The sequence below is a fragment of the Cyclopterus lumpus genome, chromosome 17 (assembly GCF_009769545.1).
Source record: "Cyclopterus lumpus isolate fCycLum1 chromosome 17, fCycLum1.pri, whole genome shotgun sequence".
In the NCBI taxonomy this organism is placed as follows: Eukaryota; Metazoa; Chordata; class Actinopteri; order Perciformes; family Cyclopteridae; genus Cyclopterus; species Cyclopterus lumpus.
The window spans coordinates 639,379-654,576 of record NC_046982.1 but is presented as its reverse complement, the minus strand read 5'-3'; the positions used below and the strand labels follow the sequence as shown (position 1 = coordinate 654,576).

General features: G+C 52.0%; 1 protein-coding gene across 1 annotated transcript in view; it reads right to left on the bottom strand.

Moving 5' to 3' along the window:
* LOC117746568 (disks large-associated protein 1-like) overlaps positions 1–15,198 on the bottom strand; it is a 98,342-nt gene that overhangs the window by 30,817 nt on the left and 52,327 nt on the right. The window contains exon 9 of the mRNA XM_034555794.1: positions 8,574–8,698. Within this exon, the coding sequence (XP_034411685.1) occupies positions 8,574–8,698 (125 nt within the window). The remainder of the gene's footprint in view (positions 1–8,573; positions 8,699–15,198) is intronic.

Here is a 15,198-nt window from a genome sequence, read left to right as displayed (position 1 = left end):
GTTCCCAAGATTAGGGGGTACGTAAGGTGGGAGCTAACCGCGACCTTCACATTATGCTTTTTCCCCCGTATCTAATTTCCGCTGACACCATAGGATACTCGTGAACATCCCCATGCACACACCTTATTTTCACCCACAATGCCTCCACCAATGCCCCGGGCCGAACCAGGCTCTGGTGGATCATAGACTGCGTACAGCCCGAATCCACCATCGCCTGATGTGTACCCCCCTGGATTCTTACCGGAACGCGATACGTTGCTCCCGGACTGGGGGAGGGTGTTGAAGGGGCCGGCAACCCGGATCACCTGGCCCACCTCCATCAGCGGAAACTCTCTCCGGAGGTGCCCGGGCTGCCCGCACCTCCAACACTCCTGCCCTGGTGTTTGAGAACCCCCCTGTAGGTCAGGAAGAGTGCCGGTGTTGGCCGTGGTTGGTGGATCGGGGACCTGAGGGAGGGGTGCTGGCCTCGGCGGCAGCCGTGCCCGAGGCTGCGGAAGTAGCGTCCTCCGTGGGGCGGGTATAGGCCGGGCCGTAGCCGCCGCACGACCACCGTCCCGCTGCCCGGGGGAATGAACGGCCAGGTGATCTTCCGCCAAGGTGATGGCGGTCTCTAGTGCCGCCGGCCGGTGACAGCGGACCCAGGCTGACGTTCGGGACGGCAGGCCGCCCACAAACTGTTCCAGGACCACCTTCTCCGCTACCTCCTGTGCCCCCACCGAGCCCCCCGGTTGCAGCCATCTGGTGGCGGCGTCCTTCAGCTGCTGGGCGAAAACAAATGGTCGGTCCTCGGACCCCAGACTGGCCTCCCGGAACCTCCGCCGGTGGTCCTCCGGAGACAGGCCCAGCGGCTGTATGACGGCTTTACGCACGTCCGCGTACACCTGCCTGCTTACCGGTGGCAGCCCCAGAGCCGCTGTCTGTGCCTCCCCGGCCAGAAGAGGCAGGAGGCGGACCGCCCACTCTGTAGCCTCGAAGCAGTCCAGGAATGACTGTGCGTCATCCGCTGCGGTCATCCTGTGCAGGGTGATCCCCGCCAGTGCGGAGGGCCTCGCTGCCGGTGGAGCTGCAGCTGACTCAGAAAAAGTCGGTTCATCTCCGCCTGCTCGTGCTGCATGGCTGCGATCCCCACCAGCATCTGTCCCAGCGCCACAATCGGCTGGGTCGGCCCCTCGGCGTGTTGCTCCTGGTGCTCCATATGCCCACCCACGTTTGGCTCCACTGTAACAGGTTTGAGTCTCGGGCAGGCACCAAAGAGGGCAACACACACAATTGTCAGGGCAGTAAGTTTTTATATATTTATTTGTCACGCTTCTGGTAGCGACCGATCTGGGCCTCCGCTACCCGCTCTCCCTCCTCTCCAGCTACTCCTGCTCTTATATGGAACACAAAACACACACACAATTGATCCCAGCTGAGGCTCATTTACACATCATGACACTGTTCCCTGAGCTGAGCCTAGCCACACCCCGCTGCCACAATGAGAAACGCATGAGAACATGAGAACACCAGGACACACATGAGAACACCAGGACACATGAGAACATGAGAACACCAGGACACACATGATAACACCAGGACGCATGAGAACACCAGGACATATGAGAACAGGAGAACATGAGAACACCAGGACACATATGAGAACACCAGGATGCATGAGAACACCAGGACACACATGATAACACCAGGATACATGAGAACATGAGAACACCAGGACACACATGAGAACACCAGGACACACATGAGAACACCAGGACGCATGAGAACACGAGGACACACATGAGAACACCAGGACGCATGATAACATGAGAACACCAGGACACACATGAGAACATGAGAACACCAGGACACACATGAGAACACCAGAAAGCATGAGAACATGAGAACACCAGGACACATAATAACATGAGAACACCAGGACACACATGAGAACATGAGAACACCAGGACATATGAGAACACCAGGACACACATGAGAACACCAGGACACATGAGAACACCAGGACACACATGATAACACCAGGATACATGAGAACATGAGAACACCAGGACACACATGAGAACATGAGAACATCAGGACACACATGAGAATACCAGGACACACATGATAACCCCAGGATGCATGAGAACATGAGAACACCAGGACACATGAGAACAGGAGAACATGAGAACACCAGGACACACATGATAACACCAGGATACATGAGAACACCAGGACACATTGGAACATGAGAACATCAGGACACACATGAGATCACCAGGACACACATGATAACACCAGGATACATGAGAACATGAGAACACCAGGACACATGAGAACATGAGAACACCAGGACATATGAGAACATGAGAACACGAGGACACACATGAGAACACCAGGACACATGAGAACACGAGGACACACATGATAACCACAGGACGCATGAGAACATGAGAACACCAGGACACACATGATAACACCAGGATACATGAGAACATGAGAACACCAGGACACATGAGAACATGATAACATGAGAACACCAGGACACACAAGATAACTCCTCAAGCAGCCATATTGGGCAAAGTGAACTACTACCAGCTGGACGACAGGCACAGGGTTGAGATGAAGAAACACAACGAGGAGGAGGATAAAAACAGGCACACTTTAACCCGAACAAGGTTCATAGGGGCATCTTAATATATAAACAGGTTCTTAGATTTTATACATATATATGTGATTCATATTATACAATATTTATATTTTATTATAATATATTTATGATATTTATATTTACATTAGATAGTATTTATATATATTGTGGCATCACCAGGGGACAGGTAGTGGAGGGGCGCTACATCCCCACACAGGATCATTGCCCACACCACAAAATGGCCACCATGGGCAGCACTACATCTCCCAGACTGCCTCACCACTCACACAGCTGTCGGGGTTTAAGCCACCTAATTGAGGCAGGGCTGGGAGACTGGATAAAAGGCAGATGGGAGAGCACAACAGGGGAGAGGAGCTGGAAGAGTGGACGCCTCTGTGGAGCAGGAAAACGCCACAGTCACGAAGAGGACCTAGTAAAGGGAACTTGTTTAGTTTTGGTTAATGGAACCCTTTTCTCCTCCGGGACGCTTTGAGTTGACGGACTGACCTTTTTTGATTGTTTGGATTTAATGGAGCCCTCTGAGATGCTGGTGCACCCTTTTTACTTTATAAATGTCTGTGTGTGTCTCTTTTCCAGCCTCTCGTGCACTGCCCCACCCTAGCTTGCCCTAGGGACAACCTGTGACGCTAAAATATTATACTGAATATTATTATATGATATGTCCTTATGTCAGTGTTGGAATAAATGTTCAATATTTAACATCAAAGTAGAAATACGTGTTTGATACTTTTTTTGCATTGAATCATTCTGGGAAGTTTACTATAATTGATTGTATGGCCCTACCAAAACAAATTCAACCAGCCGCCAAAGGTGTCATTATTAAACAGTCAGAGCAACTGACGTATAAAATGCAACAAAGTCCTCACAGGGCGGGTGTTGGGTGAGGTAAGATGGGCCAAAAAACAGACTTTCACCCAGGGGACCACTTTTAGTGTTTTGTATAAAACCAAGTCAGCGTTGACCTATTTTCCTGTACTTTTGTGACTTAAATTCTCTACCTAACCAGCAAACAGACTATTTTATGGAACAAACTTACATATTTTAACCCAAACCACAATCTTTTTCTTAGTATTTGTAAAAAGAAAAGCTGAGGTAAAACTACCATGAAAGCTCATTTTATAAACAGGAATGGGGTATGTGGCAGTGGGGTGTGGTTAGACTCAGCTGTAGAGTGGGTGGAGCGGGGGTGTGGCTCAGGGAACAGTGCCGGAATGATGTCTGATCAGTCTTAGCTGGGGCTAATCAGGTGGTCTTTTCTCAATAAAGAGCAGGAGGAGAGAGGGAGGAAGGTCACCGAGCCTGTATGTGTGTTGGTTGGTAAATAAAGCCTTTTTGAACTACCTCAAGCTGTGTGCTGCCTCTGTGCAAGACTCACCGGGTAACAGGGAAACGTGTTACAGTGGAACCCAACGTGGGGCACAGATGGAACACCGAGAGCAGCAGCTGGAGGGGCCGAGCCAGCCGATCGTGGCGCTGGGGCAGATGCTGGCGGGGATCGCTGCGGTGCAGAGGGACCAGGCGGAGATGAACCGTCAGTTCATGGGGGAGCTTCAGATCCAGGCGAAGAGGCAAGATATCCGAATGTGCGCAAGGCGGTGATCGACCAGATGGGCCTGTCCCCAGAGGACCACCGGCGGAGGTTCCGTGAGGCCAGGCTGGGGCCGGAGGACCGTCCCTTCGCTTTTGCGCAGCGGCTCGAGGACGCGGCCACCAGATGGCTACAACCCAGGGGTCCGGGAACGGTGCAGGAGTTTGTGGGCGGATTACCATCCGGAACCTCGGCGTGGGTCCGCTGCCACCGGCCGTCGCTGCTGGTGACTGCCATCACCCTAGCGGAGGACCACCTGGCAGTTCATTCACCTGGTCAGGGGGACAGCGGTCTCATGCCGGCTTCGTTCCGGCCAACACCTGCCCCGCGGAGGAGGCCACCCACACAGGCCCTGGCGGGGTCGACGCCGGCACAGTGTCCGGCGCCCCTCCCGCGGGTCCCCGAGCTACCGCCCACCGACAGCACCGGCACTGTTCCTGACCTACAGGGGGGTTCTCGAACACCAGGGCAGGAGTGTTGGAGGTGCGGGCAGCCCGGGCACTTCCGGAGGGCAGCCCGGGCACTTCCGGAGGGCCACCAGATGGCTACAACCCGGGGGTCCGGGAACGGTGCAGGAGTTTGTGGGCGGATTATCATCCGGAACCTCGGCGTGGGTCCGCTGCCACCGGCTGTCGCTGCTGGTGACTGCCATCACCCTAGCGGAGGACCACCTGGCAGTTCATTTACCTGGTCAGGGGGACAGCAGTCTCATGCCGGCTTCGTTCCGGCCAACACCTGCCCCGCGGAGGAGGCCACCCACACAGGCCCTGGCGGGGTCGACGCCGGCACAGTGTCCGGCACCCCTCCCGCGGGTCCCCGAGCTAACGCCCACCGACAGCACCGGCACTCTTCCTGACCTACAGGGGGGTTCTCGAACACCAGGGCAGGAGTGTTGGAGGTGCGGGCAGCCCGGGCACTTCCGGAGGGACGTACCGTGTTCCGGTAAGAATCCAGGGGGGAACACACCAGGCGATGGTGGATTCGGGCTGTACGCAGTCTATGATCCACCAGAGCCTGGTTCGACCCGGGGCATTGATGGAGGCATTGTGGGTGAAGATAAGGTGTGTGCATGGGGATGTTCACGAGTATCCGATGGTGTCAGTGGAAATTAGATACGGGGGAAAAAAACATAATTTAAAGGTTGCGGTTAGCTCCCGCCTTACGCACCCCCTAATATTGGGAACAGATTGGCCGGGGTTTAACAAGTTAATGGGACAGGCTGCAGGGGTGCGTTCACGGCCGACAGGGACATGCGATATCTGCGCGGTGCTAAGCGGCGACACGAGGCCGGCCGACACTGCAGACGGGGAGGGGGAACCGGCGGAGCCCCCCGTGGAGACTCCACCGGCTCCCGAGTTTCACTCCACAGAAGATTTTCCACTCGAGCAGTCTCGGGACGACACTCTACGCTCAGCCTTTGACCAAGTGATACGGATTGATGGTCAGTTGGTGCGCCCTGACGCAGCACAGTCATATCCGCACCGGAGTGCACGCGGATATCGCTTTGTGTTAGTCCTGGTGGACTACGCAACACGATATCCGGAGGCAGTGCCGTTGCGCAACATTTCTGCGAAAAGTGTCGCGCAGGCGCTGTTTCAGGTCATCTCCCGAGTCGGAATCCCACCAGGGCACGCAGTTCATGTCACGAACACTGAGAGAACTTTACGGGTTACTGGGCATCAAGTCTATTCGGACCAGTGTGTACCACCCACAGGCAGACGGTCTGGTGGAGCGTCTGAATAAGACTTTGAAGTCCATGGTCCGTAAATTTATTAGCGAAGATGTGCGTAATTGGGATAAATGGCTTGACTCTCTGTTGTTTGCAGTGCGGGAGGTTCCCCAGGCCTCCACGGGATTTTCTCCCTTTGAACTTTTGTTCGGCAGGACTCCGAGGGGGGTGCTCGACCTCATTAAAGAAAACTGGGACGAGGGGCCGAGCACCAGCAAAAACGAGATCCAGTACGTCCTGGACCTGCGAGCAAAACTCCACACACTGGGTCGGCTGTCACGTGAGAATTTGCTCCAGGCCCAGGGGCGGCAACAACGCCTGTACGACAGGGGGGCCAGGCTGAGACAATTCACGCCGGGAGAGAAGGTACTTGTATTGCTTCCTTCTTCCAGCTCTAAACTCCTCGCCAAGTGGCAAGGGCCCTTTGTGGTCACACGGCGAGTGGGGGATGTCGATTATGAGGTGGTGCGTTCTGACAGGGGCGGAGCTACACAGATTTACCACCTCAACCTCCTAAAAGCATGGAGGGAGACGGAGTCTGTTTCTCTGGTGTCTGCGGTATCTGAGAGAGAGGAGCTGGGGCCTGAGGTCCCAAAATCTACCAATCCGGCCTCGCTCCTTTGTGAAGACCATCTCTCTGGAACCCAGAGAACAGATATGGCCCAGTTGCAAGAGCGGTTTTCTGACGTGTTCTCTCTCCTGCCAGGACGCACAAACCTCATCATGCACCAGATTGAGACTCCTCCGAGCGTGACGGTGCGGTTGCGGCCCTACAGGTTACCTGAACACAAGAGAAAAGTGGTTCAGAGGGAATTGGCTGCTATGCTGGAGATGGGGGTAATAGAAGAGTCACACAGTGCCTGGTGTAGCCCCATTGTTCTTGTGGTCAAGAAGGATGGATCTATATGGTTCTGCGTGGACTATCGCAGGGTGAATGATGTGTCATGGTTCGATGCTTACCCGATGCCCCGGGTCGACGAACTCCTGGACCGACTGGGCACTGCGCGTTTTTTTACGACCCTGGATTTAACCAAGGGCTACTGGCAGATTCCTCTGTCGCCAGATTCCAAGGAAAAAACGTCCTTCTCCACTCCGTTTGGTTTGTACCAATTCACCACGCTTCCCTTTGGGTTGTTCGGGGCCCCAGCCACCTTTCAACGCCTCATGGACCAGGTGCTGCGTCCGCACGCTGCATATGCTGCCGCCTACTTGGATGATGTGATCATCCACAGCACCACCTGGGCGGAGCATGTGCAGCGGGTGGGCGCGGTGCTGGAGTCCCTGAGGCAGGCGGGGCTGACTGCCAACCCAGGGAAGTGTGCAGTTGGACGGAGGGAGGTACGGTATCTGGGGTACCACTTGGGCGCCGGGCAGGTGCGCCCTCAGGTAGACAAGACTGCCGCCATTGCCGCCTGCCCACCACCCAAGACAAAAAAAGAGGTGAGGCAGTTTCTGGGGCTGGCGGGTTACTACAGGCGCTTCATTACAAATTTTGTAGAGCTGACCAGCCCCTTGACTGACCTGACCCGAAAAGGTGCCTCAGATCCGGTCCAGTGGACGTAGCAGTGCCAGTTGGTGTTCGAGAAGGTAAAACAAGCTCTCTGTGGGGAACCACTCCTTCACACACCTAACTTTTCTCATCCTTTCACTCTGCAGACTGATGCGTCAAACAGAGGGCTGGGGGCCGTTTTGTCCCAGCAGGTAGAGGGGGTTGACCGCCCGGTCCTGTACATCAGCCGGAAGCTGTCAGAGAGAGAGGCCAGGTACAGCACGGTGGAGAAGGAGTGCCTGGCCATCCGGTGGGCGGTCGACTCCCTGCGCTACTACCTCCTGGGGCGCTCATTCACCCTCTGGTCGGACCACGCCCCGCTCCAATGGCTCCACCGCATGAAAGATACCAACGCCCGGATCACTTGGTGGTATCTGGCTTTACAGCCTTTTAATTTCAAGGTGATCCATAGGCCGGGGACGCAGATGGTCGTGGCCGACTTCCTCTCCCGCTCTCATGGGGGGGAGGGGGGAGGAGTAGGTTAAGCCAGATGGCACCCTGGCCTAAGACGGGCGGTGGAGGTATGTGGCAGTGGGGTGTGGTTAGACTCAGCTGTAGAGTGGGTGGAGCGGGGGTGTGGTTCAGGGAACAGTGCCGGAATGATGTCTGATCAGTCTCAGCTGGGGCTGAGGGTTAATCAGCCTCAGCTGGGGTTAATCAGGTGGTCTTTTCTCAATAAAGAGCAGGAGGAGAGAGGGAGGAGGGTCACCGAGCCTGTATGTGTGTTGGTTGGTAAATAAAGCCTTTTTGAACTACCTCAAGCTGTGTGCTGCCTCTGTGCAAGTCCAAGACTCACCGGGTAACAGGGAAACGTGTTACAGGGTACAAAACCTATTGGATAACAGCTCCAGCCACTGTTTGCTGAACAGTGGACACATTCGCCATGAGTACGTTAAAAAAAGGAAGGAGGTATTTTCAAGCATCTTGATCCTTCTGCCTGTACATCCAGAGTTGAAGAGATGCTCTTCTTTCCAGTCAAAACAACCTGAACTACAGAGGGAAACGTTGTTGTTGTGTGACTGCATGAGGGAAGAAGCATTTGAATAGACGTGTGCAGTACCTGTGCAGACTCTGTGCTGCTCTGGGCTGTGATGGAGATGTAGGGCTTGGAGGCTGTGGAGCAGGTGGAAGTTCGGGGCGGCACTGGAGGAGGGGTTTTCTTATAGGTGGTGATGCAAGATGAAACTACAAGAAAAAAGGAGAGGTGGTCAAATTCTATACTGTAAATGTTTCAGACATTGACCCAGCTGTTCAACAAACAACAACAAACAAGTTATTGGTTTTCCCAATTCTACACAGGCTCAACTTTCATTTTACTCGCAGACAATTTAAACTGGGGTAGTGTTGGGGGGCTCCTCCTAAAGTCCACTGTCATCTCCACAGTTTCGAGCTCCAGGTTGTTCTGACCAGCTGTTCAATCTCCCGTCTGTACGCAGACTCATCACCATTCCTGATGAGGCCGATGACCGTTGTGTCGTCTGTGAACCTCAGGAGTTTAACTGACGGGTCCCCTGAGGCGCAGTCGTTGGTGTAGAGGGAGAAGAGCAGTGGGGAGAGCACACATCCCTGGGGGGTGCCAGTGCTGATAGACCGGGTGCTGGATGTGATTTTTCCCATCCTCTCTGTCTCGGTCTCCTGTAGTTCGTGAGTACTTCCAGGCTTCTCCAAACTGACGAGGGGTCGTTAGCAGAAAATATTCTTTTCCATTTTTTCAGTGTAGCTCTTCTTAGCTACCTTGATCTCCCTCGTCAGTGTGTTCCTGGCCTGGTTGTACAGAGTCCTGTCTCCACCTCTGTAGACCTCCTCTTTAGGCCAACAAAGCTAACTATGGTTCACTGAGTGTTGCAGTAAACCAGGGTTTATTGTTGTTGTATGTGCAGAAGTGCTTGGCCTCATTGGTCCATCTCCTCACCGTCTTCACCACAGGCTTTGCAGATTTAAGTTTCTGCCTGAAGGACGGGAGGAGATGAACTAGACAATGATCAGAGAGTCCCAAAGCTGCACGAGGGACTGAGCAGTATGCGTCCTTTAGCACAGTGTAGCAGTGGTCCAGTGTGTTTTTGTCCCTGGTGCTAATATGCTGTCTGTATTTTGGCAGTTCTTTGCTGAGGTTTGCTCTGTTGAAGTCCCCAAGAACAATGAGCAGGGAGTCTGGGTGTTTGTGCTCCATATTGGTGATCTGCTCAGCCAGGTTGGAGGGCCTCACTCACACAGGCCTGAGGTGGGATGTAAACATGTGATCTGCTCAGCCAGGTTGGAGGGCCTAACTCACACAGGCCTGAGGTGGGATGTAAACACCGGCCAGAATGAATGAGGAAAACTCCTGCTGTGAATAAAATGGTTTGCAGTCTATTAAAAGTGTTTCTACGTGAGGGCTCCATGATTCCATTAGCACTGTGACATCTGTACACCAACCTTCATTAATATAGATTCCTCGACAGCTGTGACGCGGTCCGCTTGGAGGAGTTGAAGCCCGGCAGATGGAGTGCGCTGCCTGGGATGTGCGCACTGAGCCAGGTTTCAGTGAAGCACAGGGCAGCACATCTGCTCAGGTCCGTGTTTGCTTGGTTTAGGAGCAGCAGCTCATCAATCTTGTTCGCCAGAGAGTGGACGTTCACCAGATGAATTGATGGACGCAGTTTAACAGTTTCCCCCATCGGCGTCTCCGGTAACTTCCGAGAAGAGCCGCTGCTCCTCCAACTAAAATCTCTGTGAAGCTTTCCGGTTCAATGAAAAGCGGTGAAAAAGTTTGACCAGTGGATTGACGGAAGTTTAAAAGTTCCTCCCTGCTGAATGTGATCAGAGAGGAAGAGCTGGAAACGAGACAAACAAACAAAAACAGAAAAAGTACGAGAGAGCGCAGTACCGAGGCTGCCATCTGCGGCACCAACTTGATCTTTAGTTATTAATGTAAGTATTATTAATGTAAGTATTGTGACACTGAACTAAACAAGGTTAAACAAGGTCGCTACTTTGATGGTGTGACTCTAATGTGATGCTCTGGAACATTTGTTGACACACTTAAAAACAACATGTTTATGTCTTCCTGCAAAGGTGGTTGTGTGAATAATGACTCATTATGTGTTACGCAGTTGTTCCCAAATCTTTTGCACTGGTGCAGTGTGATATTGTTTGTCGGGTGGCTGGTTTGTTGTAAAAAAAAAAGAAGACATTGAAGACAGCAGTTCTCTTTAAAGGACCAGTGTGTAGCATTTAAAGGGCTGAAATGATAATATTCATAACTAGAAAAAGCATTTCCTTCAGAAAATGCGTTGGAATGCTAAAATTTGAAGTTTGAAGCTGAAATATATGAAACAATAGCTGAAAATGGCTGAAAAGGGTTCAAAATGGTTGATCATGGCTGAAGATAATTGAAAATAGCTGAGAACAACTGAAAATACCAAAAAGGGAAACTTCCTGCTGAAAAGCGTCAAAGCACAAAAAAATTGACCTGAATTGCTTAACTGGAAAAGATGGAAGCAAAACTCTATCATCTAAATAATCAAAGATATGAATCACAATCCAAGAAATGAGAGAGAGGCCCACAACGTCATATAAATGAGAATCTGTGTGTGTGTCAAACTGCACTAATTAGAACACCTGTGTGCTTCCAACATCAAGGGTTGCCATAGTGATAACTTCAAAGGGATGACAGTCCCTTTGAAGGTATCACAGTGCCCCACTAGAGAGCTGCGCTCACTAAATGCGGGGCTACTCGTGGTTCCTAGAGTCCTAAAAAGTAGGATGGGAGCCAGAGCCTTCAGTTATCAAGCTCCTCTTTTATGGAACCAGCTTCCACTTTCAGTCCGGGAGGCAGACACAGTCACCTCATTCAAGAATAGACTTAAGACTTTCCTCTTAAATAGTGCTTATAGTTAGGGCTGAATCAGGTTTGCCCTGGTCCAGCCCCTTGATATGCTGCTATAGGCTTATAGGCTGCTGGGGGATGTTTTAGGATACACTGAGCACCTATCTCCTCTTCTCTCTCTCCTTATGGATGAATTTACATCTCTCCATTGCACCTTATTAACTCTGCTTCCTCCCTGCGTTACCTGAAATGCCAATCGACTGATCCAGTTTCTGTAATAGGATGGAGATAGTTTTTATATTTTATATTCATTCATTATTTTTATGGGCCATAGTCTGAACAGATGAGTTTTCAGTCTGCAACGAAAGGTGTTTCAGACAGTTATGACTCATAGGGTTCATTGGACCTGGCGGTGTCTGATGTCCTCTGAGGCAAATTTGTAATTTGTGATATTGGGCTATACAAAACAAACTGAATTAAATTTTGTATGTTTACCTCATGACAACGTCACAAACATTTTCCTCATGAATTTGTAGCACTTTAAAGACGTTTTGAATTAAAACAGCCGACTATTTGTTTGAGAAACCAGCAATATTGTAACTTGCTCCGTGGTTCACGTCAACATGCTCCATGGTAGTCGGCAGTGTGGTCGCAAGTTGACCTGGTTGCACTCTGCCTTTCGTGGCGACTGCTGACTGAATTGTACGTTATTTAATAGTACAAACAGAGCAATTTGAGACGGTCTTGGCCTAGTGGTAAGATCCCCGACAATCAACTGTTTTACCACCCAATGATACGAGTTTGAATCCCGTGAATTGAACATGATTATATATTATATATATTAATTGTGTTGGTACTGTACTACAGAGTTCTTCTACGTGACACATGTTTGCACAAAACAGGCTCCAAATGTTATGCCGATTGTGTGTTTTGTTATTTTACCAACTTTATTTCAAAGGAAGGGGAATTTGCTAACTTCCTGTTTCAAAGCAAAAACAACACGCAAGTGGAAGCCTCTTAAAAGACTCTACAACGTCTAGTCCGGTGTGTTTGGACCGGACACTACACAAGAAGGTTTGACATTGAATTGAGGAATTAAACAATACGGCATTCACGAGGACCGCTACGTGTTCTCTTGCTATTCTCAACAGCTGCCGTAACAACGACAACAACAGACGCATTTGGCCGAAAGTCGCCAGTTAACAGGGCCGCCTGTAAACCGTAACACCTGCTCCAAATGGCATAACCTTTTGAACTTTGGCTATGAAAATTAAGTGTGTGTGCTGAATGCATGTTAATAAATGCATTTGACTGATTATGTTGATGTGTATTAATTGTTTTCGCGACGAATATGTTGTGGTGTTTGCTGAAAAAGAAAGGAATGTGCAAAGATAATAAACATTGTTCAAACAGCAGTAAAGCGTAGCTATATCTGTATCATACAAGGAACTTTGGGAGCAGTTACACTTAGGCTGTTCAAACCTTTACATGTAATCTCCCTCAAATCCACCTCTGATCAGGGTAATCTTGATTTTTAGGATCAAACTGATCCAGATTTCCCACTAAAGTTTTGAAATACTCAACAGCAGTGTTTAATCCGGATCAAAGGCAGGATTGGATTACCAAATCTGAATCTGAACTTTTCAGGATCAGATTTGCTTTGAAATACCCGTTTTTGGGATCAGGATTTAATCCTGATCCCTCCTATGAATCGCCACCTTAACGTGGTGGAGGAGTTTGAGTGGCTCAGTGATCCTAGGAGCTATCTTGTCCGGGGCATCAGCCCCTGGTAGGGTCTCCCAAGGCAAACAGGTCTCGGGGGAGAGCCCAGACTAAGAGCGGTTCAATAAACCCTGATGATAAGCAGCCCACGGACTGAAGTTACCTTGCCCAGACAAGGGAAACCGGGGCACCCTCCCGGAGCCAGACCCAGGAGGGGAGCTCGTCGGCGAGCGTCTGGTGGCCGGGCTTTCGCCCATGGGGCCCGGTCGGGCTCAGCCCGAAAAAACATCATGGAGCAGCAGTCACCCTGTGGACCCACCACCCACAGGGAGAATTATCAGGGTCGGGTGCTATGTAGAAACCTGGCGGGGCGTGATTGGGAGGAACGGCTTGCCCGATCTGAACCCGAATGGTGTTTTGTTGTTGGACTTCTGTGCTAGCCACAGTTTGTCCATAACGAACACCATGTTCGAACATAAGGTGGCTCATAAGTGTACCTGGTACCAGAACACCTTAGGCCGGAGATCAATGATCGACTTTGTAATCGTATCATCTGATCTGCGGCCGTATGTCTTGGACACTCGGGTGAAGAGAGGAGCAGAGCTGTCAACTGATCACCACCTGGTGGTGAGTTGGATCAGATGGCGGGGGACTCGGCTAGAGAGACCTGGCAAGCCCAAACGTGTAGTGAGGGTGAACTGGGAACGTCTGGCAGAGGATCCTGTCCGGGAGGTCTTCAACTCCCACCTCCGGAAGAACTTTTCACAAATCCCGAGGGAGGCTGGGGACATGGAATCCGAGTGGACCTTGTTCAAAGCCTCTATTGTGGACGCGGCTGCTCGGGGCTGTTACCTTACGTCCAGTTCCCTTACTGACGGCACAGTAAGGGAAAGCAGGGTCTACCCCAGGCTGTTCTCAGCGGGGGGGGGGGGGGACTGCTGACCCGGACTGGGGACATCGTCGGGCGGTGGAAAGAGCACTTTGAGGAACTCCTAAACCCGGCCAACATGTCCCTGGCAGAGGTCGCTAAGGTAGTCAAAAAGCTCCTTGGTGGCAAGGCGCCAGGGGTGGATGAGATCCGCCCTGAGATGCTGAAAGCGCTGGACATTGTTGGGCTGTCTTGGTTCACACGCCTTTTCAGTGTTGCATGGGGGTTGGGAACAGTGCCCATGGACTGGCAGACCGGGGTGGTGGTTCCCATCTTCAAGAAGGGGGACCGGAGGGTGTGCTCGAACTATCGTGGTATCACACTGCTCAGCCTCCCGGGAAAAGCTTATGCCAGGGTGCTGGAGAGGAGGCTCCGACCGCTTGTCGAACCTCAGATTCAAGACGAACAGTGCGGATTCCGTCCCGGTCGTGGAACAGTGGACCAGCTCTTTCCTGGAGAAGGCTTTCGACCGGGTCCCTCTGGGTTTTTTGTGGGGGGTGCTGCAGGAGTATGGGGTGCCGGACCCGTTGGTACGGGCCATCCGGTCTCTGTACGCCTGCAGTAGGAGCTGTGTTTGTCTCCTTGGTAGTAAGTCAGACACGTTCCCGGTGGGCGTTGGCCTCCGCCAGGGCTGCCCTTTATCACCGGTCCTGTTCGTGACCTTCACGGACAGGATATCTAGGCGCAGCCAGGGGGCGGAGAGGATCCGGTTCGGGAGTCTTGGGATCGCCTTTCTGCTGTTTGCGGATGATGTGGTCCTGTTTGCCTCCTCGGACCGTGACCTCCAGCATTCACTGGGGCGTTTTGCAGCCGAGTGCGAAGCGGCAGGGATGAGAGTTAGCACCTCCAAATCTGAGGCCATGGTGCTCTGCCGGAAACCGGCGGATTGCTCCCTCCAGGTGGGGGCAAACTGCCTACCCCAAGCGAAGGAGTTCAAGTATCTCGGGGTCTTGTTCACGAGTGAGGGTAAGGTGGAGCGGGAGATCGACAGGCGGATCTGTGCGGCTGCAGCAGTAAAACAGGCGCTGTACCGGTCCGTCTTGGTGAAGAGGGAGCTGAGCCGGAAGGCAAAGCTCTCCATTTACTGGTCGGTCTACGTTCCAACCCTCACCTATGGTCACGAACTCTGGGTCGTGACCGAAAGAACGAGATCTTGGATACAAGCGGCCAAAATGAGCTTCCTCCGTAGGGTGGCCGGGCTCAGCCTTAGAGATAGGGTAAGGAGCT